This window comes from Pholcus phalangioides, unplaced genomic scaffold, assembly GCF_987345545.1.
Source record: "Pholcus phalangioides strain wild (caught in Gottingen) unplaced genomic scaffold, Ppha-v1.0 ptg000001l_1, whole genome shotgun sequence".
Lineage (NCBI taxonomy): Eukaryota > Metazoa > Arthropoda > Arachnida > Araneae > Pholcidae > Pholcus > Pholcus phalangioides.
Genome location: NW_028301594.1, coordinates 28,505,632 through 28,533,239, shown reverse-complemented (window position 1 = coordinate 28,533,239; position 27,608 = coordinate 28,505,632). Strand labels below are relative to the sequence as shown.

At 36.0% G+C, this 27,608-nt stretch overlaps 2 protein-coding genes across 2 annotated transcripts; one reads left to right on the top strand and one right to left on the bottom strand.

Annotated features, from left to right (window-relative positions):
* Positions 1-647: 647 nt before the first annotated feature.
* On the bottom strand, positions 648-16,517 carry LOC149090276 (5'-nucleotidase-like). The gene is made up of 14 exons (XM_089233728.1): positions 16,220-16,517; positions 14,670-14,865; positions 12,914-13,000; positions 12,677-12,816; positions 12,244-12,369; positions 11,939-12,064; positions 9,542-9,707; positions 8,787-8,882; positions 8,115-8,282; positions 7,834-8,006; positions 7,072-7,149; positions 5,118-5,245; positions 4,677-4,869; positions 648-2,951 (listed from the first exon to the last, which is right to left on the bottom strand). The coding sequence occupies exons 2-14, from the start codon at positions 14,842-14,844 to the stop codon at positions 2,853-2,855; spliced, it is 1,755 nt and encodes a 584-aa protein (XP_089089854.1). The 5' UTR covers positions 14,845-14,865; positions 16,220-16,517; the 3' UTR covers positions 648-2,852.
* A 9,378-nt stretch (positions 16,518-25,895) lies between these two features.
* Positions 25,896-27,354, top strand: LOC149090275 (uncharacterized). Its single transcript, XM_089233716.1, has 2 exons — positions 25,896-25,996; positions 26,373-27,354. Exon 2 carries the CDS (start codon positions 26,397-26,399, stop codon positions 26,871-26,873), a length of 477 nt encoding a protein of 158 aa, XP_089089842.1. The 5' UTR covers positions 25,896-25,996; positions 26,373-26,396; the 3' UTR covers positions 26,874-27,354.
* Positions 27,355-27,608: the final 254 nt, after the last annotated feature.

Below are 27,608 nucleotides of genomic sequence, written 5' to 3'. Positions count from 1 at the left end.
ACAGTGTAGGTTGAAAATTTATAGATGCTGGCAAAAAACCTTAACACAATATTCAGTAACTATAGACCAATTATTTATTTATTTATATTATCATCTGTTTTTAAATTATTTATATTCCTTCAATTAATTTATTTTTATTTTATTCCAATCACACATGGATATATACATAATTTTACACATTTCTTCAATTGAACCTTTATTAAGTGGAAGCCTGTGTTTAAAGGAAAAAACCTTGGTCACTTGCGATTCCATTGAAGACAGATTTTTCTGTATTTCACTTTTAAAAACAGAATTAAATATTTAATGATTTTCCAAATGATTGAAAACCAAAATGAATAAATGACGGAGTGAAAAAAATTATGATACAATAATGTAATATTATATGATTCATTCATAATTTCATTTGATCTTCAATAAAAATAATAATTTAGACAAAATAAATTATAAATAACAATTTGGAAGATAGTCTGAGTGTGCATGTAGATATACACAGCACTTTATTTTCCTGCGCATAATCAGCAAATATGAATTTTGATAGTTCAAGAGAGAGAGGAGAAAAAAAACCATCATATAGTAACCGTCTGTAGCGGCCACTGAGCTATAAGGAAGTTAGAGTGAGAACTCCACAAGTTGTCTTTTTTTTTTTTCGACTGCATCAAATCCTTTTGAAGCGAAATAGGCAAAACATTCATTGAATGTGTAAAAGCAATTAGGGAAATTCAAACTACGATCCTTACACATCAAGTTTTTTCACTGTTTTACATATAATTATGCATTCTTTCGTTTTAAAGAAATTTATAACGATGAATGCTTACACTTTTATATAAGCAGAAAGAGCCATCTTAAGAGTACCATGGGCCAAGTGTATTTTCTAAGGCACCAGCAGGCAAATTTACACGCACACTCCTTGAAAATTTCAACTGTAGCTCATTTTTGTGAGGTGGCTGAGTTAGCCCATGCGTTAAGATGGCAGTGTAAGCAAAAACCTTCTTTTTAGAAACTTTGAGAAACTATTTTATCACAAAAATTGAAAAAAAAACCAACTTTCTAATGATATTTGTGCACTATTTTTATATATATGTGACAATTTTTCAGATAATAAAATGTTATTCACAGTTCCCTAAAGCATTATCGGTTTAAAATTTTGAATTGCCTCAATATTGCAATTATGATTCCGCTATTCACCACCTATTTTTTAACTCAAACAATTCATAACAATATAAACTTTTGAACACTTCATTATAAAGTAAAAAAAAACTGATTACAAGTTTTTCTTTTAATGCCTTACACAATTATCCCAATAGAAGTTTATTAAAAATTTTCCTATAGCTTAGTGAAGTTCCTTCCCATCTTCCTATAATTTTTCCCAACTGGTTGGTGCAATTAATGGCAGAGCACAATATCACCATTTCTATATGGACAAATGTACAACTATACTAATAAAATATGAATACAATTGAAAACATGAAAGACTGCATTAAAAAATACTGAAGTTCACAGCAGTTTAGATGCAGAAGTAGGCATACGGAATGCACACACCCACTCTTGCGTTCTCTCGCGTCAGCTTACACACTTCCTTATTAATCTATAGGGAGTCTTCACTCCAGTTTCTTTATAGCTCAGTGGCATACAATCTGCATGTGAGAAATTTATTTCATCAATAATGAAATCTCAAGGAATGGAAGTGGTTGTTTGTGCTGTTTTTGTGGGAAAAAGTCACTTTTGCTATTCACATCTACACGTAATCTATAAATTTTTAAAAAATCATTTTTTACTAATTCAAAAATATTTTTTTCCATTCTAACTGCTCGAGAGAAAAAAATGGCAGATAAGATCTGTGCTCAGATGGCAAAACATCATAAGTCACTTTTCCCAAAAAATTGAGTTCACATTCCAGATTCTCATTCGTCAAAACTGTGAAACATGACAAAATTTTGTCTTTCTCTTTCAGTTTATGAGAAAATAACAGAAGCAAACTGCAATAAATCAAAAAGCAACAGTATTGCATTTTGACAAAATATTGTTCACAAATTTGCTATCGTGAAATTTCCAATAAGTGACTTGTAACATTTTGCCATCTGAGCACAGAGATGCAGCTGTATACGAGGGATTCACAACCATAGTAGACCAAGTCCATTTATCTTTATCATGGACACTAACACCATAAAGTTTTTGCAAAAGCAGGCCATTAAAAAATGATAGTTTTAACTGAACTTAATTGTCTATCAAAGACTATTAATTATATAGTAATTGATAGACAATTAAATAAGGTGTTAAGGGTGTAGACCCTTAAAAAGGGTGTTATTATTCATAATAAAGATAAATGGACTTGGTCTACTATGATTCTGAACCCCTCAATTATAATCCTCATTGAGAAATTCCAATAATCTGTGAATTATACTGAGGAAAATTTGGTAGTCATTTTCTCGATAATATGTCCCCATCAACCATGCCCACTTATATCCCTTCAGACCAGGATCTCTTAAAATAAATGTACTTGGTGAAACCTCTTATACGTGTATTAAAAAATTATATCCACTTTCTTTTATAAACTATAGTATTCATGTTTTACTCTAACATAATATTTTATAACTTTCTTGGTTACATAATAAACAATTAACCATGCAATTTGACAAAATTTATGTTAAGGGGAAAAAAATTAACATCAATAAGTATTCAAAATTGGAAACAATTTCAATATGAGAATTAAAACACAACCTGAATGAAATATACATATATAAATGCTAACATGGTGGAACAGCTTGATCCCGAAAGAGAAAATAAATGTTTTTTAGCAAGTTCACCAATTTCAGATATTACAACATTGTGTTTGGAATATGAAGTATGTTATACTAACAGCTTTGATCTATACTCTCTTCATCTTCTTCGATAACTGCATCAACAAGAGCACTTGCAGTTTCTTGCCTCTCTTTCTCCAGCTTATTTCTGACCTGTTGAAAACAAGTTTTAAAAAAATTACCATGGGTAGGAAAGTTTTAATTCATGTTCATTAGATTGAGACTCTAATTAGAGGTTGCAAAGAGGCATGTGGATGACGTACATGTGTAGTTTACTATTAGTAGAATGAGACTATTGTATTTGAGGATTACTGTATATTGAAATCTCATAGAAACTGAATGATTTTCATTAATTTAGATAAAAAAATTTAATATCAATACTAATATTTTCAATTTCTTAAATAAGGTAAGTGAGGGTAATATGGCCATGCTAAGCTTCAGTGATTTTTGCTACAGCCTGTATAATAAATTCTGAAAAACAGATAATGTTAAAAAATACTTTCGAAGAGCTGTTAAAAAAAAAAAAAAGATCAATGGTTTATCTCTATGGAAAATATGAAAAATAGTTTTTTTTCAAAGAGTTTACCACTTGGCTATATTCCTCACAAGTGAAGGTAATACGGCCAATGAGGAGTCCTCAATAAATAAACAGAAATTTTTGTGAGAAAAGAGATTTAAAAAAATTGTTCAACCAAGCAAATTTTTAATTGAAAATCAAATACAAAAAGAAATATACTATCTTCATTCAGAAAATAAATTTCATAAAATTTAACTGAATTAAAGTAATGAATCAAGAATTGAAAATTTTTTAAGGGAATTAAGACAGTTTGTAGATAGATAAGTCCTTTTTCCTTCTTCTGAATGAATAGAAATTGGGGAAGAGGAAATATTTGACATATTACCAAGTTTACAAAATTCTGAGACATATGTTATTATGGAAGAATGAATACAGATAGAACCTGTTTATTAGATGTTTCCTTTGAAGTAACTACCCAGTGCAACCATGCATTTTTGCCATAGTATTTACAAAGATGTAAATGCAGATTGCAGGCCTTTTTTTGTCACATCCTGTGCCTTCGTCACTGCTTTTGTCCTCCTTCAGAACCTGAGAATTGTTGCCCCTTATGCAAAGTCTTTATTCAAGGAAAAAAATCACACAGGAAAAAATCGGGAATAAGCTGATTGTTGAAGTGTCGGTTATGACAGGTAGTCTGACACCAGGAGGGACCTACAAGTTCTTAAAGATTGGCATAATTCGGTAAGCCACAAGGTCTTTGGAAGGTCAAGTCGTGTGTGCTCCATCATGCTCACAGGTCTCTTCTGGTGTCGAATTATCTGTCAAAACATCACATTCCGATACTTCTACAAACAATTTATTCCCTTGATCTTTCCCCAGGTGACTTTTTCCTTTTTCCCCCAAAAAGAAATTGCTTGAAGGGCAACAATTCTCAGGTTCCGAAGGCATGTAGAGAGCAATGACAAATGCACTAGAGGATGTTGCAATACGCATTCACATCTTTGTATAAATGATGGCAAAAATTCATTATTGCACAAGGTAGTTACTTCAAAGGAAACACCAAATAAAAAGGTTCTATCTGTATTCATTCTTACATCATAAAATAAGTCTCAGATCTTTTTAAATGTAGCATTAAAAAATGATGTGCATGAAGAAGCAATCCTGAAATTCAACAATAATAAAGAATAGTCATTCAACTTTAATAAATCTATTTTTTTGAAGAAACGCAACATCATAAAAAATAGTTCCCCTCCCTCTGGATTTTTATAATTAACATCAAGAAAAGCAAAGAGAAATAAATCATCATTGGTTAGCGAAATCTTGACCATGAACAATGATTCCAATTTTTTGTGAAAACCAACCTCATCAGTCAACACTAGAATCCGACCATCTATTCTAGGTTCTAGTTTGCACTGGTCATGTTCAACTTTGTCTATTGATGACTGTTTTGACTGGAAAAGGCTCCTTCTTGCAACTGCGTCCAAACTTGTACCTCTTCTTAGAGGAGCTCGAGTCTGTTGTGTACTTTCTTCAAACATTTTCACAATGCTATGCCTGAATTGAAAATTTTTTAAATAGTTGGTACAAATGACAAATTAAGCATTACAAACAAATGTTAAAATCACCACACATTCAAAAGGAAAAAAAAATTTATTTTATGTGTTGAATCATATATTTCCTTTTGTCAGTACAAAATTTTTCAAAGAACTCTCCGAAAAAATAGATAGGTTATCATTATATCTCTTATGAAAACAATTTCTACTTTGATCACAGTTTCAATCTAAAATAATGTCAATACAAACCTTCTTGACAGACAAACCAAGCTTTGCCGATGTCGACTCTTATTACGCACCTCCCCAGTCACAATCTTTATTGCCTGGAAATGGTTTTGTACAGCTGTGCGCAGTTCTGGGCTTTCTTCTTCATTCATCTAGTTTCACAAAAAACCCACTGATCATTTTTTTTTTTATTTCACAAAAGTATCAACACTGTTCATTTTAGTTAATACAAATTTTACAATCTCTTCTAGAGTTTTCTACTTGACCCATTTACATCTGAATGTGCAGAATAGTTCACAAATTTATAACTTCCTTTCCTCAGGGCAGCAACTAGATGCTTGGTCACCCGGGGCAAGTGCGCATTTTGACACCCCCTTGTAATGTTGAAGAAGAGGTTTCAGAATGAAATTTGCGCCCCCATGGGTCTAGCACCCGAGGCATGAGACCCGCCTGCTCCCCCCCCCCCAATTGCGACCCTGCCTTTCCTTCTCTTATGACCGAGAGAAAGCAGAATATAATATTCTTAAAAAATAAATAAAAACCCATTTGTTTGTAGATGTATGGTGATAAGGGATTGATGGTGGAATTTAGAGGCAGAGAAGCAAATGGATAAAACTGTTGAAACTTTTTTTTACTACTACATTTTTTCCCCTTGAATAATTTGAAATTGGCCAATTTTGGTATCCAAACAAGCTATTTACCGAATATACAGTCGAGCCTTTCCAAGGCGAAATTGTTAGGTATTGTTATTAGTCGAATTGTTGATACTGTGATTTTAATAAGACATGTAGTAAGGCAGTTGCTTCCTGAAATTGTCACAAAATCTTTGTAAAAACAAGTTTTTCTATAGGAGAAATCAGTGCAAAAGGTTGAGTTTCCAAATGATATATGCAGGACTCACAAAACTGCATGCAAGCTGCTTTTCATGATCTCAGTGCTGAGGATTATATAAACATAGAAGACAATGTACAAACTGAACCTGACACAACAAATAATATACACACACTCATCGAAAATTGTAGAAAAAGTCCAAAAGAAGAGGGAGAAGAGATGAATCATCATTTTCAGAAGAAAAAGCAGTGTAGGGTGAAGTTTTATACAGATGGTCTCAAAAACTTCAAAGAACTGCGGAAATTTTGCTTTATAGTACAATGACTGGTGCATTTTTTGTAATATGATTTCTGAAACAAAACTGTTCACTGAAAGTCAGGCAGTAAAAAGAGTGAACTGCATACAATTGTTACTCTGTTATTGGCCACTGGAAAAAATAAAAATTCATTTATTACAGTAGTTTTTAAATTTTTACTCACTATTTGGCGATGCAAATAGTTAGTGTATGTAATGGACTTTATATAATCGTGTAATGTTGAAGTAAATGCATTATGTATGTATTTTTAATACATAATGTATCACATACCAAGTTACAAATATTTAATAATTAACCATTACATACTAATTAATAATTTATTTATTTTATATAAATTACTTACTTAATTTTCAATTAATTTATTTTTATTTTAACTCAATTCTTTGAGATCGCTACATAATTTTACACACTATGTCAATTGAACCTCTATTAAGCTGAAATCTGTGTTTTACGAAAAAAATATCGGTCCCTTGCAATTCCATTGAAGACAGGTTTTACTGTATATACATTGTATAAAGGAAATGAGATCTCATCTCCATGGTCAGTGTGCTTGCCTGATTAACAAGATGTCCTGCATTTGATTCCCGGTAGAGACAAAGAAACTTTTTCCCAAGTTCACCTCTGCATAATATCCAGAAAGTTTATTGTGATTTGATTATTCATTATATTTAATTTTCAAAGGCAAAGATTTTACTATTTTCATAAACTGAAATTCTAGATTAAATATTTAACAGTTCCATACAACAAACAAGCGAGTCTAACTTAGTTATAATCAAAACAATACAATCTACATCGGGGCACTAAAACTGGATTGGAAGAAAAAATACATACCAAGACATCACAGTTCTTTAAAACATCATATCCATCTTTCCCCTGATGCATATACATCTTCGTCACGAGCCTATATTTCTAAAATAAAAGAGAATTCCAAATACATTTCAGGTACCACTCTATACAAATTGTTTATATCAATTTAAATAGGATGAAAACTCCTAATGTTAATAGAAAAATTATCTAAATTAAATTCTGCAATTCGCCGTAAGATGGCAGGAAATTCTAATCAGTTTATAACTTTGTGTTATGAAGTACTACTACATTCTTTGCAGTAAATGCTGGAAGCCATTTCATTAGAGAATTTTGTTGTGAGCAAAAACTATGGATTTAATGATACCTTTTAAGCACAAATACTTCATACTACAGTCGATGCTTGTTATAAAGACCCTCATTGTTTGGTCAAAAATGCACTTCATATATATACAGGGTGGTACATACATCGAAAGCATTTAGAACTCATTCTATCAGGCATTGCAATGAAATGGTTGCTATGACAAGGGCTTGTTATAAAAAGCATCGACTTTATTTGTTTCACCAGTTTTTATAATTTTTCCCCCATCACCATGTTTGTTATTATCTCTGTTTATTATTATTTTAAACTAAAATTTACACATTAAAACTTGCACTGTCTTATTACATACAAAAATGTATATAATATTATTGGCAGGGAATGACAAAATTTAATGCACTGCATGATCAGCATCTTTTATTTGAAAGGCAATTTCAAATCAAATTATTGCCCTTAAAATTAGTTCTTACCTGATCAAGATCCAGGTATTCATCTCCAATTTTGATGTAGCGAGGATCAACTCTACTTCCTGGTGGCTTTTGTGGATCAAAGGCAAAAGAAATTCCAGATACCTGTGGAAATCTTCCCTCTAGTTTTGGATACTGAGAAACACCATTTTCCAATGCAAGGTGAATATCTTTCCCTATAAAGAAAAGTGTCAATCTGGAAAGTTGTTCTCAAACACACACATCAATTTCAGTGTAAGAGAGAAGATAATTTCTTATGCATCTTAAATATGATTTGCATCTACCTGTTGCACTTATAACAATCAAGGAATCCATCATGGGAAGGAGTGTGACTAAATCCCTCAATTTAAATGGGCCCTTTGGATGTAATCTGTCTGACCTGAGAGTACCAGAGTTCAGAAGAGCCAAATCAGCATGAGTTGCTGATAGCATTACATCACAGATAAGATTGCCTGCAACATACAAATCATGCAATTAGTTACACTGGTGTATTTTTCCAATAATTTCAATGCTAAACACAGAAAAAAAAATAAGAACTATAGAGACATCACTATCACATCTATCACTTTCAACATTACCACACTTACGCCAGTGTTTAAAGACCTTGTCAACATTATTGGGAGAAATATGGTTTGTTACTAAGTCACCCTGCTTATAAAATCATTTATTTTTGTCATTGAGGGTGATCGTAGCTGATCTGACTGTATAAGGTTGATGAATATATAATATCCCAAATTTTTAAAATGTTAGGTTTCCCTCAAATGTTCTCTTCAAATCTGAATAGATAAAAAAATTTAAAATAGTCATATCAACCTTCATCTGAAACATTAGTGTTTCACTGAATTTTTTTTAATGCACGAAATACTTTACTGAAGTTAGTGTGTGTGGTCACTTTATAAACACATCTTTTGGAAATAACATTCGGAACCAAAACAAGTGACTATAATATTGTTTACCAATGTTAGTTTCTTGAGTCCTTATACTTGAGAACCTGCCATCAAGATCCACAGAGAAATGTCCTAATACTTCGTCCATCTTACCTTGAACAACATCTAAAAAAATCATACAGCACTAAGTTTCATTCCAGATATTCCTCAATCAAGCTAGTTCACAAAATTATTGACAGTAATACCCCAATTTATGTTGCCCCATATTTACATCCTCTCATCCTACAAATGATTTTTTCTCAATTGGATGCATTTTAAACAAAGCTATAACACTTTCCATGTTGAGAGAGTCACATAAAAAGTGGGGATGAATAGATAAAAAAAGAATAAAGAAAATCTGCAAATTTCCTTCCTTTTCCCCTCTTGGGGAAGGTAGAGCATTACCATTGGAAAAGTTTAACTTGATTTACATGGTCAGTCTTGGAACAAATCACTGATGTAAGGGTGTAACAGCTGTTACTGTATGACAACTTGCAGTTTCAGAATTTGGAGAAATTCAAAATTATATCATAATGTTTATAATCTGAATATCATTCATATCAGACTTACACTACTGTACAACCAATTCATAACTGTGTTGGCATGAAATTATTTTTGAAGAATTTTTGCTGAGTATTTTACTAAAAAAAATCTGTAATCTAGCATTGGTTTTAAATAACAATAAATATTCTTACATAAATATACAACATTTCTTCGATCCAAAAAATCCTGAATGATTCAACATGTTAAATATTAATTTGAATGAAATCAAAATATTTCATCACCTTGGTATTTTTCCAACTGTTTCTGCAGTTCAGGATCTTCATCAAACTTTGATGTCACTTCAACTCGCTCAACACTAACATCAGGTTTTTGTAACCCCAAATTCAGAATGATCTTAGAAAACTCCCTAAAATCAGTTCCGCTTTTGATTATCAATTTCCCATTAACCTGGAAATCAAAAAATGCATTAGTTTCATCTATATTTGTGTTTGATACATGAAACATTTGTGGGCAAAAAAACATTCCAAAATATTTTTTTTTTCCAAAATTGTTCAGAATCATCCTGATTAGAACTTGTTAATCAGACATTTTTTTTTAAAGATGGAGAAAGCAGCAGGCTGGGTATTCACAATACATTGATGCATTCACGTGAATCATTTGGTGAGTGTCATAGGAAAGAATTACACACACAATTACTTTTTAAGCCAACAGTTTTCACACTTTAAAGCGGTGGGTTCTCAAACTTTTCTCACCCGCGGCTTCCTTGCCCAATTCACGATTCCTCTGCAGCTTCCCAGAATAGTTTGGTAGATATTTTCCCATATAAAAGAACCACTTCAAATCATAAGCACACAAGCCAATATCTCCAGCTCAACACGTCGCCCCTGACAAAGATTGGTGATGCGCCTAGGAGCAGTGATACACACTTTGAAAAATGCTACTATAAAGTATATTAATAAACAAAAGATAATCGCCAAAAGAAGCAAAACCTGATGAAAAAAACAATTGATAAAAAAAAAATTACATTCATCTTCATTCATAAATCGAGATATTTCTATAATAAAATTATAAATGGACAGAAAATTTAAAAAAAAAGATATAGCCTAACTATCATATACAGGAGAAAACACAGATTGTTAAACCTCATTGTTTCATGATCACTCATTTGTTTGGCAATGAAATAACAGTATTCAAACTATAAAAAAGACTAAAAACTATCTATCTTGAAAATCTTGATAAAAATAGATCAATTGTTTTTTGCTTCAATATTTTAATCTCAAACTAATTTCGGAAGTAATTAAAAATATCGTCAAAAAGCAAGATTTAACAAGCATCAGTAATTTTTGTGGTAACATTTTTACGTATTGAAAACTTCTGCTTCATGTCACTAGAATTTTATTTCTGACTGTTCAAGCTTGAATCCAATGCGATATATATACTGTGTTGATGTGCATATAGGATGACCTAGGTATGCAGTGAAAATTTAATAAAAAAATCTTGCCCTATATGCAAGTAAATACAGTATTTCTATATGCCAGAGGTAAAGAGCACCATGTCACAAATGCGAAATTTTATAGCAGAGCTGTTTGCAACCTCTTTACAATCATAGACATAATATTACGTTCAAACACCAGTGGAAAAAATTCAAACAAGTTCTGTGTTTTCTTTCCTCTCCCATTGCAAAGTTTTATACAATAACTCTTTTATATCACGATTGTCTGTTATCTATAGAGAAGTTACTTTTTCTTTTCCTTCTTTCTTTATAATGTATCTTTCTACTATACATATGTAAGAGCAAAAGAGAACACATAGGGTGAAGGTGAAAAGTGGACTCTAAAAAAACCTCTTATCTATGTTATCTATTACACTTTTTCCTTTCATATATTTTTCTATAGAGATATATATTCATTCCCTTTTGGAGTTTTATATATACCCCTTTTTTCCAACATGCAGTTGCCTGAGAGATATCTTAGGCTAAGAAAAAGCCATCTATCAAGGAAACATTTATTTTCTGGATACTATGCTGAGGTGAACTCGGAAAGAAAAGTCATCTTGTCTCTGCCAAAACTTGAACCCAGGCTCTCTTGCATACCGGGCAAGCATGCTACCATCTACATCACTGGAGACACGACCCTGCCTTCCTTATTTCATGCACTGTGGCGTGAGGCACTGAAGTAGAGACATTAGCAGCCTCTCTTAACTTCAGGAAATGGCAGCGATAGGGCTGAAAAAAAGCCATCTATCTCTCTCTAAAACCGTCCCACCTGGGGGCCATTTCCTGAAGTTAAGAGAGGCTACAAATGGCTCTACTTCAGCACCTCATGCCACAGTGAGTGAAATAAGGAAGGCAGGGTCGTGTCTCCAGAGGTGTAGATGGTAGCATGCTTGCCCGTTATGCAAGAGGTCCTGGGTTCAAGTACCGGCAGAGGACAAGATGACTTTTCTTTCCGAGTTCACCTCAGTATAATATCCAGAAAATAAATATTTCCTTCATACAGTTGCCTATTTATTGAAAGAGGACATAGTATCCTATATTTATGTGTAGTGTAACAAAAGTACAGCAAATTAATAGCATTATCCCAATATTGATAAAATTGGACATAGTGTCCTTTAACTCTGACATACAAATTTAAAAAAATCAGTAAATATTGAATTAAAAAACAAAGTAGAATTCTTACCTTCTTAATTTCATAAATATGATCATGGCCACCAAGAATCAAGTCGATTTCATCCACATTTTCTGCCAGCCTGCAATCATTTGGTGTGCGCATATGGGTTAAAGCTATGACATAGTCAACGCTTTCCTAAATACAAAAATAAAATAAGAACAATAATTTCATTAAAACCTATACATAAAAATAAAAACTTAAGAAATTTTATTTTTAATCATAAAACCTTTGTCAAGTTCCAGAGAGGACTGAACTAAAAAAAACTAATTTATTCAATGCACCAATCAATAGTCTTATCAAAATATGTAATTTACCCTATCTTTAAGCTGTCGTGCCAATTTTCGACCTTCAGTAACAAAATCTATATAGGTCACATCTTCAGGGTCGACAGTGGCAAGTGTAGCCAACCACTCTTCTTCCACCAAGCCAATAATACCTATCTGAAAAAGTAAGAAAAACAGCTAATGAATAAAAAATGTCAAAAAAACTATTGCTTAAGGGAAAAAAATGCAGACATGCTTTAGTTGGAGGATCAAATACACTCAAATCAATGAATACCAATGAATGAATGATATGAAAATCTTCATAAAGTAACATTGGTATCAATATTATTATGAATAAAATAATACCATTTCATTTTAGACTTCAACATTCATTACATAAGTTTCTGAAAAGGATCATGCACACAGTTCAAATATCACCATAAACTACTTATGACACATGCCCAAAAACATGAATATAACTTGCCTTCTTGCCATTTTTCTGCAAAATGCATGTCACTTTACCATCTGCCAGTGGTTGATTCGTTGAATTGTCTAGTACATTGCTGATGAGCCATGGGAAATTTGTGCGCCTTGCAAAATCAGTCAGATTATCAACTCCAAAATCTGAAAATTCACATGAATTCAGGGATTTTTTTTACAATTAAATGATATTAGGAAGTTTCACATAGTTGGAAATGAAAAACCAAATAAGCATAATTACCAAAATCATGGTTGCCATAACAGGCACAGCTAACATTGAATGAATTCAGCACAGGAACCATTTGTTCACCTTTTGTAAAAGTGCTCACTATCAGGGTATAAAGAGAAAGGCATATTTGAAGGATGTAAAAAAACCATAATTTTATCATATATACACAATGAATTTCATGTATAAAAGCATGTATATGATAAAATAAACTACTGTATTTTATCATATATATACATGATATATGTTTAAACATTACTGATTAATTCAACAAATTGCATCAAAAATTGAGTCCCTAGAAAACTTTGATATTTAAATACAGTTGAATCCCGTTTTAATGAATACCATTATAGCAAAAATCCCATTTTAATGAACACTTTTATAATTTAATCCCCCAGATAAATTTACATAGGAACGACGCAAAATCCTGGAATTCCTTTATAACAAAATTTCACTATAATGAAGGGATTTCACCGGTATCTTGGAATTCGTTATAATGGGATTCAACTGCATATAACATTCTATTCAATTACATGATTGTAACTAACAACATTTATAGATCCTAAAGCATCTTAGGGATTTGAGCTACTATCAGAAATGAATAGTTGCTGTAAACACTAAAAACAATAAAAAATTTTGTGTTTAGCAGTTTACTAAAAAATTTATTAAAATAATTTTTTCCATCAAATGAAATGTAGTTGAATCTCTTTTGCCTACATGCTCTATCAGGTTATAAAAAAGTACTACTTTATCTGCATTAAAGGTCTGTTAGATCGTTTTTATTCCAATATTAATGAATGAACAGAACTTATATGAATGGAATGTTGTGGTATGTTTTTGGTCTTATAGCAGTTAATTCTCCAAGATATTTTTGCATAGAAATTTGTATTATCAAAGCAATTTAGTTGACGAACTGAACAATTAAAAGTTTCAATAGTAATATCACTGCTCACTCATGGCGTGTGGACTCGTCAGCATATTCTCGCTAATCTGAAAGTTTTTACTTTGAAGGACAAACTTTTCCTCTGAAGTCTTTTTCAAAAATGACTGATTTTTTTTGGAAAAGACTTCAAACTACAAGTTCTGGTCCCATGTTCTCTTCAACAGTGGAAAAGACTAAATTTGAATAAAATCATCATGTTTTCTATGTGCACAGCGGGGAAGCCCGAAAACAGGAGAAAGGATTAAAATAATTTGACTTTTCTGTGCATATACTCCATTCGAAAAGTACCTCAGAGTAATTTTTACAAAGAGCACACGTGCCATGATAAATTCTCAAAAAAAAGAAGGCAAAACTAGCATCTCTCTTTGAGAATTATTTTGACATTATAGCAAATGCTTCCTAATTTTCAACTCACTCTATAACCAAATATTTTCTGTATCTTTAATATTAGACATTTGCAAATCACTTGTTATAAGCTGTACTCATTATGACAGACTTTTACGGTATTTATGTATTATCCGTGATAGGTTACCAATAAGAGATGACAGCTAACTATATCCTAGCACAAGACAAACTATGCAGTTATTACAGTTTTCCACAGAAAAAAATAATTGCTATAATTCACATTATCACTAGTACAGTGTTACTGACAGTTTATCTCCCCACCACCGATAATGCACGAGTATCGTAAATATTTACAACAGAGCTTTAAAATTTTATACTGTATAATAGAAGATAAAAATTCCATCCAACGTGTCGATACAAAAAAAACTAAAAAAACTAGTATTGAATTATTTGCCAATAAGAGATAAATCAAGGTGTACTTACTAATGGATGGAGCCAAGATATCACCAGAAAAAAGAATCAAAGGATCGTGTTGTCCAAAACTCTTTAAAGCTGTGCAAAAACGGGCGGCACCTGCTACAGGTTCTTGAGGCTGAGGCTCAACATTGTAAACATCATTGAAATGAAGAATCATGATTACACCTTCTGCGGCAGGCATGGCTGGTTCTTTATATGGATGCTAGAGTCAATTAGAAAAAATAATCAATTAAAAAAAAACACATAAATTCTTAAATATAATTATTTCAACAATCAGGCTGGAGTCCTAGGCTCTATTTCTCTTGGAGGGGGGGGGGCATGGATAGACAGAGCCACCTTTATGCATGGGTCTACAAGGGCACGGCCCTCACATCATGGAACAGGGCCCCGGTCTAGAATCTTTGGTAGCAACAAGAAAGAGTTTTCAAGGGCCCTTCCACAGTGAATTTATAACATGAGAAACAAAAAGTGATGGTTATTGTCTTGGGCATTGTTAGCCCCATCCTAGTGGGGGGCATGTACAAAGTCTATCGCTTATGGTGATAGATTGGAGAACAAAACCGGTCTATCACCATGGGCAATTTAGAAATTTACTACTGAGCGAGTTGTGTGTCAGCAGTGCGAGTACCCGGGGCTGTCTTAAGAACATCATGGGCCCCTGGGCAAAGGGCTGCAGCTAGATACTTTGTCATCCAGGACAAGCCAGAATTTTTTAATGTAGCAGTTAAAGGGTAAATTCGATATCCCCTTCTGGTTCAGTGCCCGGGGCACCAGACCCATCTGCCCAGAGCCCGAGATTTTTGTGAGGTTCTACCTGAAAAATTCTACTTCTCGTTTTCCTGAGGTCCCAGGCCATGCCCGGGTGGGCCAAGACGGCACTGTATGTACCTAACAGTCTGAGTGGTAATCATCAGTCAAACCCCCCCCCCTCCCTCACTTGTTATCAAAAGAAAAAAAATGTCAGCAAATCCAAAATCTCCCTCCCCCTGCTGATAGCATATACTTGAATAGCCACTAAAAGCAATGATACACAAACTTCAGAACAAACCCAATTGTTTTGAAATAAGGGATACAAACCAAGTATGGTCATAGCTGAAACTATTTTGGGGGGGGGGGGGGGGGTTAACTTTAGGAAAGAACAAAAAAATACCGTAAAAAATATCGAATTTTACAGTATTGGGGGGGGGGAGATCATGTTTGCCTCCAACCCCCCCTACAAAAAAAATCTTAGTTGAGATTCCCATCACACACACATATTCAATGCATACATACCCCCTATGAATGAAACAAACCACACTGGTGGCTATAACACAAGAAATGAGAGCTTATTTGACAGTGCGTGCTAGACTGTCAATTAAATGTTAATTGGGTTAATAACTATAATGTCTAGCCCAGTATCCTGTCAAAAAAGAAAAGCGATGACGCACATAGGGGAAAAAGAAAAAAAAAAAGTATATTTATATGTGTCACATAGATGTTGACCTCTAACACATGTGGTGACCTCCAAAGTATTCATGTTGTTATTCAATATAAGGAGAGAGTAGGGATTCACTTACATGATTATCACTTAACAATATCTCGAAGCTCTTCGAAGAATAATGTTCAAAGTTTGTTATTTATTGCATGAAATCACAACATGAAACATGGCTGATGATAAAAAAAAAAACGCCGGCGCGTCCTTAAAGCTCATAAAATACTTTTCTTGAACAATACATACGTGTGATTATGTTCTCATTCAATCATAAAATCGCATTAATTGATTAAGCAATAAATAAAATGTTTAATTTCCTCTCCATTTGTACAACTGACATTCAAGCATTTGACAGTAAACAAAAATTAACGACTGTGAAGTATGAAAATGTGAGAGAAACGCGAAACCCAATCCTAGATCATAAAGAAAAGCGTATGCGAAAATTGAACAATTTGATTGGACGACTGCCTATGATGAGTGGGTTTTGTAGGCGTGGCTTCTCCCTTGTTGGGAAAATACTACATTGAAGCATGACGGAGCGTGATCGGCCAATCGTGTCACGGAAGTTTCATCCCATGTGCTGTGCGATCTAGGATTAGTTTATATGCGTGGCCTTTTAAACGTTACGATGATCTTCAGTAGTGACATCTGTTGAAAACGTAAACAAACTAAATTCAATCCGGGCTTGCTTTTTATCGACGTTATAAGGGAGTTATTCCAGAATTACGTTAGCGCAGATTTTGGGCCATTTTTTGACCCCCCACTATTGTCAGCATAAGTCAACAAAACTCTGACCTTCCCCCCACCTTATCAGCTATGCCTCTACCCAAGGGTGTAGTGGGGAGGGGGGGACTTAGGGATCTGGTCCCCCCGAAATGTGAGAAAATGACCGAAAAAAGAGAAACAGATGTCTAAATCTATTGTTCTATAACTTTGGTTTCCCCCTCCCAAACGAAATTCCCGGCTACGCCCCTGCCTCTACTCAGTGCTGTCTTAACGCATGGGCCTACCCGGGCACGGCCCGGGGGCCTCAGGAGAAGAGGGGCCTCACAAAAATGAGATCCGATTGAAAATTTCTAGAATTTACTATAATGGTAGGGTTTCAGAAAAGCCACTTGGCCCGGGGGGGGGGCTATGGTGCTCTTAAGACGGCCCTGCCTCTACTTTTTAACACACACTGGGATCAGAGACGTACGCGGATGGGGGAGAGGGGGTGAGTCCCCTTATTCCCAGAAGCACAACTTGTGCACAACAATATGGTTAGGATATCGTAGCGATACCGGTCCGACGTCAGAACAACGAATGAATATCCGACGTCCGAAAGAGGTCGGAAATTTCTACGTGTCCGATATCAAACGGTATAGTAAAATATATTCACTCAATAAACGAAAAAATATCTTCTTTTTTCGCCTCTAAAATAGTTTTACACTCATTTTTAGAGCATTTCATTTATACGAAGAATATCTTTTAGGATGGTTAGTCTCTTTTGAAATAATTCGAATTTCTTTATGTCGAACTACGTCGACAAATACGTGCCATTTCTACGTCGAACGGTATATCAAATCTCTACGTCGTTCTATATTGGTGTGCTACTGGGAATGCGATCAAAAATGCCCCCAAACGATCTAAAAGAAAGAGACGGAAAAAAATTAACTAAAATGTCATAAAAGGAAAATACTTTTCATTACAATCGATTTCTTTTAATTTCAATATGATGTTTGAAAGCTAAAAGAACTCAAAATTTCTCAAAGAAATTCATTGCGACCCACCCCACTTAGCCTTTTGTGCCCTCTCGATCCACGTACGCCCCTTATTGGGATTGCCCTTCGAGAATATATGATTAGGGCGGACAATCGCCCCCCCCCCCATCACCATCCAACCCCTCCGTTCAAAGCGCATGTACTGCGGAAAGGGGGTCCGCAGGAGATCCCAGCCTTCGGGGTCCCCTGCTCTAGGACAGTGGTTCTCAACCGGGGGCCATATGGCCCCCTAGTGGTACTGGGATACCTCAAGGGGGCCACGGAAGAAAATGGAAAAAGGGACCATGACAGGTGGTTTGGAGGGCTTCAGAGAGCTGAGAAGAAAAATTAAGGTGTGAAGAAATAAAGCTTTTATATTAGTGACTATACACTTACAGAATCCAACAAAACCACCCATAAAACCAGGGCCGTCTTAGGGCATAGACCTACCCGGGCCTCACCGCCTACATTTTGCAACAAGTTCCCTAGGATGAAGTTTTTTCGCAGGTCCCTGGCTAGATTTTCACAGACTCCCCTTCTCTATATTGAATTTTATAGTGTGAAAAACAAAAAATGCTGAAAACCATATCAGGCTCCGGGCTGCAGCTCTGACTGTCCCACTCTTGTGAGGGGACATGCCTAAGGCCCTCATGTCCATAAGTAAGGTAGGGACATTATGATATGTATATAGTACAATAAATTTTGAAAATAAGTAGGAAATGTGTAGGCTGTTTATTTCCAGCTAAGTAATGGACTAACATAGCATCACTTTGCCTGGGGGGGGGGCGTGATGTTGAGACGGTTCTGGTAGAACTCGGACTAGCGGGGAGATCAATAAATTCTAGGCCAGTGGTCTGGATGCCAATTTTCTTTGCAAAATTTTCGTTCAGTATAAATTCAATGAAAAAATTATTTCAATACGTATAAAGGATCTTGCTTCTAGATGAGAGTTGAAGACTCAGGGTAAGACGGGGGCCACGAGAAAAAAAAACGGTTCATTGGGGGCCACGGGCAAAAAAAAGGTTAAGAAACACTGCTCTAGGATGTGGGGGGGGGCCCATGGTTATAAAAAAAATTATAATCTTGAAAACTTACTCAACTTGGTCATTGTGCCACCAGATGGCAACAAAAGTCTGTTCTTGAAACAACCACACCGGTAGAATTTCGATCGTAACAATAATAATTTATATAGCAGCACGCAATTTAATTCACAACAAATGCTGTTCGGAGCATCATTTACCACCAATAATTCATGCAAAGTTATGTTAAGACTAAGACTAGGGAACATGAGAACATGTATCCCAATTTTTGGCAGCGCCTACTCGTTTGCGAGCATAAGCTGCCCTCAAAATAGGCCCGCGGGGGGCCAATGTGAAGAAGAAGGGCAAGAGAGCTAGTGTGTGTGTTTCAGTGAAAGTGCGTGTAAGTTGGTCCGAAGTAGGGAGAAAATGTCTAAGTGGGTAGCCCACTGTTAATTAAACTTTCATTTAATTAACCAGGAATTTTTAAACTCAACATGTCTAGAATGAGCTTATTAGTTATATTACTTGTTAATATTTTGGGGGAAAAGTGATCAACTCCTGTGACGTCATGCAAAGTTATGTAAAAAAATTTCAAAAAAAATAAATAAACATTTTATTTTAATTATTTTCCTATTTTATAATTGGACAAAAAATTCGACTCGGACTCGTGTAATTTCAAACGTTTGTTTACCAGTGTAGTACCATTCATCACCAACAGGCGGCAGCATAAGCTCCGTGATCTCGTCAAATGGGTGTTTACATCGGGGAGAAGGAAAGAAAAAACCCGCGAAGTTCAAAATTTTTTCCCCACCTTCGAAAGTAAGCGTATAATGCTATAATTATAATTACTTAGATAAATTCATTATTTTCTATAATTATTTATACAAACACATGTGACGTATTAAATATCGATTTAGAAATTTCCAGAGCTTTTTATTCAGAGCTTTTATTGTAATAACGTTAATTTAAAAGATATTTTAAAAACATTTCAACGTTAAAATGTTGGTGAAATGAATTAAATTTTTAGATTTTTCATAAATTATTTCAGCAAAAAAAAAAAAAATTTGCATGTTATAAATGTATACAAAATGTATCCCGTTATAACGAACTCCGAGACTTGAGAAATCACTTTCTTATATCGAAATTTCGTTATAAAGGAATTCAAGGTTTTTGCGTCGTTCCTAAGTAAACTTATCTGAGGTATTATAAAAGTGTTTGTGTTGTGAAATGAGATTTTTCGCTATAACGGTATTCGTTAAAACAGGATTTGGACTGTATTATTTCATGTTTACTTTCAAAACTATTTTACTCCTAATAAACTGTCACGCAATATAAAAAAAGCGGACTCGATTATTCTTTTTTGATTGCTTCGTGTCTTTGGTAATACACTCATGTCCATAAATTAAGGATAATTCAGAATCACACGGAAATCGAAATCTAAAGTAAAAATTTCACCTGTAGAATTATCACATACATCTGCAAGAATGATATGCAAATTTCAGGAAGCCACCAGATGATGCCGATAGTACGTCACAATGACGAGAGTGTAAGGTGGGGGGGGTATATAAGGAATGGTGGCAAAGAAGTGAAATTGTTCACAAGAGTTCTGTAAGGCGCTCAGTGCCATAAGCGAATAGTTATGACACAGAGGACGCATGTGGATGATTTTTTACGTGGTAGAATTATCGGCCGCCTGGAATGTGGGCGTACTCAGATGGAAGTATCCGAGGAACTTGGAATTGCCCAAAGTGTCATCTCTAGGCTTTGGCAACAATTCCAAGATAACGGAAATGTCAGTAGACGTTACAGTCAACACCTTCTAGAGCAAGCTGCTTTAGAAGGTATTGTTACAGTACAGGTCGCCCCCGAGTTACAACGCCGAATGAAGACCGGTATTTGGCAGTAACTGCCAAAAGAAGCAGACGGAGCACAGCATCCGACCTGTATCGTCAGCTATCTGCAGCCACGGGTACCACAGTTTCAAGGCAAACCGTGTACAGACGTTTGGGAGACATTGGTCTATATGCTCGCAGGCCTGTCAGATGTATTCCGCTCACGGCAACTCACTGTCGGCAGCGATTAGACTGGAGTAGAGAACATGCAATGTAGACATCGTCACAGTGGGCTTGTGTGATGTTTTCCGACGAGTCCAGGTTTAGCTTGCAGTCTGATTCACGTCGGACTTTCATATGGAGAACGCCAGGTACCCGTTACCACCAAGACAACATCATTGAACGACACCGTTACGGTGGTGCAGCATTGCTCGTTTGGGGTGGAATTATACTGGGTTCCAGAACAGATCTGCATGTTCAAACCGGAACCATGAAAGCCCAAATTCATCGGGACATCATTCTGGAACAAAATGTACGTTTGTTTAGGGGTGCCATGGGCGCAGAATTCATGTTTATGGATGACAACGCCCGTCCTCACCGAGCAAACATCGTAAACGAATGCCTTGAATCTGAGGATATAACCCGTATGGAATGGCCAGCATTCTCACCTGACTTGAATCCGATAGAGCATGTGTGGGACATGCTTGGCCGACGAGTTGCAGCCCGTCAACCACCTCCTACATGTGTACCGAAACTTCGAAGAGCATTGCTTGCTGAGTGGAGTGATCTTCCCCAAGATCAGATCGATAATTTGATACTCAGCATGCCTAGGCATTGTACGGACTGTATTTCATCGCACGGGAGACATACAATGTATTAACCATCATACCAACCACGTGATAGTAAGTTTTTGTAAAGGCGATATTTTTTACAATTGCTCCAGGGAGCAAAAATCGTAGTTTTTATGAATGGTATCATACATACACCATCGTTTTTGTATCTTTTGTTTAATAAATGGACTTTATGAATAAGTAACGTTTGTTTTGTTTCTGAACCTTTATTTGCCGAAGCTGGCATTATCCTTAATTTATGGACATGAGTGTAAATAAATTCGCGAAAGAATTTCTCGTTCGTTGAAAAATATTTTGCTTATCATATTCGAATGGAGTAAGGTATCCGACTACGTTGAAAACGTTATTTTGGAAGAAAATATGGATTTTCATTTCTTTACTTTTTATAAAAGCCCTATTTGCTGTGATTACAAAACGGGCCTTGTTTTGTTTATATGATGCTTAGAATCAAAGTTACGTTCACTTTAGTGTTGCGTTTTTATATACAAGTAATACGCGAATAAAGACTTTAAACGTGTTTTACGAAGAATGCTATTTTTGACATTTTACTTGACTTTGTGACATGATTTGTAAAAATTGATTCATTGCATCCTTACGAAATTTAAATGTGGTATTTTGCTGTATATTGTTGAGGTTATGAACCAAAATCTAAGGTCTATCACATATATTTTTTGAATTACAGCGTTTCATAGACAAAATGGAGGATGAAATTTCAAAAAATTCACACGTACTTAAACATATTTTGGTGTAACTTATGAACATATCATGCAATCCTTTAAATTTTGGTTCATAACCTGCAAAATTACTAGCTAAATGCACTGTGAAAATCACAAAGCATTTCATTAATAAAATTTTTTGCAATCGTGTTTCGAATATCACATGAATTTTGCCTAAAATTTGACATAAAAACGACTTTTTCATAGAAAATATAATAGATAGACCAAAATTTGTGACTGTTTTCACCATTTCGAGACACTTTCTATCAAAAAATGTATTTAAAGTTCACTCCAGTCCCATTTTAAAGAAAAGTGACAAGAAAGGCTTAAGCTAAAATGAAACTTGTTTTTTCGTTATGTTAATTCCAGTGGCGCGTATTTTAGAGGAACGTTGAAGGAGGGGGGCGGGCTATAGTCCAGGGAGGCAAATTTGAGGAATGAGTGGCCAAGAAAATTAGTAGAATTGGAGAAGGGCGGCAAAATTTTTGTATGGCGGCCCTAGATCAGCGTTTCTCAACCTATGGTCCGCGGACCAGAGGTGGTCCGTGACGATGGCGTAGGTGGTCCGCATGCAGACTTGATAATTCAATTTTAAATGGATGGGAAAATTATTTAATTGCTGTAATTGATATTATAGCAATATCCATATAGATTCGCAAATAAAAATTGCACCCCCCCCCCCCATACTTAGGTTCATTATACCTCATCAAGGAAATTGCGATCCTAAATACGGGATATAACTAATTTGTGCAGGCCCAAAAATGCGACTACCTGGGAACACCGCGTGCTGTTGGCATCACTTTCCCAACCCGCAAGGGTAAAAGGCTTATATCCCGGGAGGGTCAGAGCCGGGGTCGTGTCTGGTCTGTCGGGCCCAAAAATGCAATTCACGTCAAATTTTGCTAATTTCTGCAAAAAAGGGATGAAGGGTGGAGAAATAAGAGGTTGGTACAAATCTAAGTGAACAAAAAAATTTTTTTGCAAAAAAATATTCAATCTGCCATTTTGTTTTTCCAAATTGTTCTAGGACAGGATATTTTTGCTTTAAGCTGAAATGCTGCGTTTATTATTATTATTCAGTCACTATGAGGAGTTGGAATGGAACTGTCTGATGTATTATCCGAATTATTATAAATTTTTTTTTTTAAATTTATATGGATTGTTCCATAAATGTTTCCCTTGAGAAAGACTTCCAGCCGAATAATTGTGAAACTGACTAAGAACTGAAGGGGGCTCATTTGTCTGCACTACAAGTGTATCAATGCATATTCTAATCTCCTACATAGTCTTGCAAGGTTGATAACGATAATTTATTGGGGAAGGGGGGACGAATTCTGGTTCAACCTCAGCGTCCAAATACGCAAAAAAAAAAAAAAAAAAAACCTTTTGAAGAGAAAATAAAAGATAACATATAAACCGAAATCCTGATACCTATAAACAATTTTTTTTCCCCCGTGTTACGATATTGGCCTGTTCTGTACTTTACAAAACTCATAACAATATCCGAATGATAACATTATCTACTATTCTAATGAGCGTTGTCTACTGTATTATTCGAATAGGCTTTTTTCAACAAATTTCCAGTAACCCGGCTCGCCCTGGTCTGACATATGTCGAATTAGCGAGAGGGGGTTTTGAAATGTAAGGGTGTGATGATGATGATGATGATGATGCCTCAGCAGAAGTGGGGGGGGGAGGAGGAAAAAGAGAACCAATTAGCAGATAGTGAAAATCCCCACCTCGATGTGAAAACAAACGCAGTTTTTCGAATCCCGCACCGTTGAGTGCCTCTTTCTCTTCCTTTCGATACTATTCGAGGTGCAGAATAAAACAATACTATTGTTTTCGACACTACGTGGTCGCCTCACTATGTGTTCGGCCTTAGCCAAGACGACGACGAAAATTCGAGCTGTATTCCCAGTTACAAGAAATGCATAAAATGCATTAGTTTTCTCTACGAATCATCCCATCAATATGTACATAACATAGTTTGCATTTTTCACGCCAAAATGCGTGCTTGCTCCGGCTCACGAAGAGTCTAGTTGCCGCTCTGGTCAACACTCCCGTATAAATAAGATATCCCCTTATCTATAGGGGGTATTTCCCTTGGTTCCACCTATAGCAACGCCTCGTACACACAACTGCACGGGTCACACCATAATCTCCTAGATACATGTATCTCTATAGGAGGTAATGGTCACCCAGCCTTAGAAGCACCTCCTAGAGATAGAGGAGGTACTGACACCACAGGCCGTAACTAGGCTGAGACAACCGGGGCCCCGAGCCAAATGATGCCTTACAAAAAATTTGAATTTCTTTTCTTTTACCTTTTGAAGGCCCCGCCCCACAAGAAAATGTCTACCCCGAGAATCAGGGCAGCAACTAGATGTTTGGTCAGCCGGGGCAAGAGCGCATTTTGGCCCCCCCCCCATGTAATGTTGAAGGAGGGTTTGATTGGTGAAATCTACGACCCCCCTCTGGTTCGGCGCCCGGAGCAACAGAGCCCCCTGCAGCCCCGTAGTTGTGGACCTGCCGAGTGACCAGGGCCGAATTTGGATGCCCAATTCGGCATATATATCTGTATGTCAAAATATATATCCTGTATGATATATGTGTATGTCTCAAAAACTTTTTGACTCCTGGACCACCCCCTCTCGAATCCGTTTTGACAGCCCTTTCTAAATGTATCAAATGCACAGCTTTACTTTTGAATACTGGAAAGTATATCACACAGTTCTAAATCTATCAGGCCACTGAAATCTATACTTAACAGTATAGATTTCAGTGGCCAGATTCGCCTCTTTAACGATTTTTTTTTCTTTTGTATTCTAATCATTTTTCTATATGAAGTAGCTATTTTCTAAAAATGGTCGGCGGGATACATCTAAAAACTCGGAGGACTACGTTAGGCCCGCGGGCCATGGGTGGAAGACTCCTAAGTTAGCTCGTTAAAATAAGGTTTGGCTTTCAGTGGAAAATATCTCCGAGAACTGCATTTAGCTCGTTGTAGACCCTCTCTATGTCCCTAGACAGTGCATTTCGGAGCCGTTCCTACGCGGACTACAAGTTGGGAACGGCTGAATTATTATTATTATTAGGGGATATCGCCGAAGCTCCGCTTCCTCTAGATCTTGCTTTTATTAGGCGTGCCCGGGGAGACGTTTGAAATCATAATCTCATTCCAAAGCAAACGCAAGGGGGGAAGAAAAAGGCGTTTGAAGGATTATAAACGTTTTTAGTTTACAGAGGGTTCCCCCCACAAAGCGGAGGACGAATTCACGACGTCAAAACGTATGCGTAGTATCTAATATAGGAATGAGAAATTATTTATTACGCAGACTTTGCGCATAATAACGTGTCAAGGTGAAAAAAAAAGAGAGGAGACATAGTAGTAGTAGTAGAGTGAATATCGCAGAGCGAAGTGGTTACGTGACCGACCAAATAAAAACTAGAACGAGAAACGTATAAGGAAAAAAAAACGATTAAAAAAAAAAATAGATACTCTAGCGGGGTATCTATTGCATTAACCCCGCCGCGCCGATGCTGCTGTGGAGGAACACCATTCAAGACCCAAAACATTACGCGCGGAGGGATACAAATTTTTGGCTCCCTGCCAAGATCTCTCCCCCTCTCTTTCTCTCTCTTCCCTATGAATCCAAATCCATTCCTCAAACAACCGGAATAAACTTTATTCCACAAGAGGTAATAGCTTTCGAAATAAGCATACATGAGTTTTTGAAATCTTTAAAATTTCAATTTATATCGTATTTATATTTTATTATAATTTTTTTTGGTAGGGGACTATTTTGTTTTGGGTAGTGTTTTTTTTTTTTTCCTCTTCTTTTCTCTGTATGTTTGCGCGGCGGCGGTCAACCGGTTTTGTGCCGAACCAAAACAAAGCTTTAATGTTGTTGATGTTATTCGTTTTTTACCTCTCTCTTGTCTAGTCTCTACGTGTAGAAGAAGAAGAAGAAAAAAACACCTTTTAAGTTGTTGTCTCTACTGTTTGTGGTGTTGTAGATTGTTTTCTTTGCGGGAGAAATTGATATTGTTGTGTTGTTCGTGTCATTGTTATTAGATTGTTGGAGGAAGAACAACAATAATGCCGAGTAAGGATAACAAAGAAATCGGCGGCGGTAGTGAATATTATCCGCCCGAAGTGGAGGACTTGGTGGCGGCTATCAACCACAACCTACAGTTGAAATCTCGGCCACGCATGGCCGTGTGCGGCCACCATCACCACAAACAAAGACGGGTGTCGCCGTACACGGTCCCACCACCGACGGTCAAGAGGACGCTTTGCCACATGAGGACCACCAGCAACAGCAACAGTAGTGTCGTTGGAACGGCAGCGGCGTATTGTAGGTATTGTATTATGAAATCGCCAATCATGGTGGACAGGACTGCCGATGACAGTGACGACAATAACCCCTACGACATGCTCCAAGACCTTATACGCGAGGGTAGCCTTATAAAAGAAGCTGTCAAGAGACTGCAGCTCGGCCTGAATTGCACCAAACCTAGGAAAACTGATTTCTATGACTTAGAAGAAATTGATGCTACGAGCCCTCGATTATAATTATTATAATAATGGGACGATGACTTTAGTATTGACTAAAACTTGTGTTTTTTGAGTTATTTCCAAGCTCATGGACGACGACTATCCTCCCCTGATATATCGAATTAGTGTGTGTGTGCGTGATTTATAATTGTGTCTTTCTCCCTGAGGCGAGGAGTAATTTAATGTATTTTGTGAGCGAGAGTGTGCGATGGATGAGAGATGGATGGCGTTCCCTCCTCCGTTTAGTTAGTATTTGTTTGTTCAACTGCCAGCTAGCTCTCAGGAATATGTAATTCCAAAAAAGATGTTGTATTGACGCTGGACACTATCAATGATGTTTTCCTGCATTCGATGATAGTTTCACTTTTTTTTTTCATGTCTGTGTATGAACTCGTGTTGTTGTATCCAAAGGTTGAGTTGGTATTGTTTGGTTTTCCTCAGTCAAATTCTCTTGGTAAGGAAATATGGTATGCTGACTATGACTCCTTCACATCCAATGGGGGGGGGGGGAAATCCCTTTACTAAATTTATCCTCTAAAACCAGGGGTGGGGGGGGGGTCTCAACTGAAGGCTCCGCATACATTGCACAGGGGCTCAGAGGCCATTTCAGGTAAATGAAATGAATCAGTATGTTGAGTAAATAGATAAATAGAAAGTGTCCAGAGACAGGGGTCTGTCCATCCAAAATTTGGGTCAGTTTTCCCAGACCCTTCACAAAATTCCAGATCTGAAAACAGACCTTTCACAAAATAC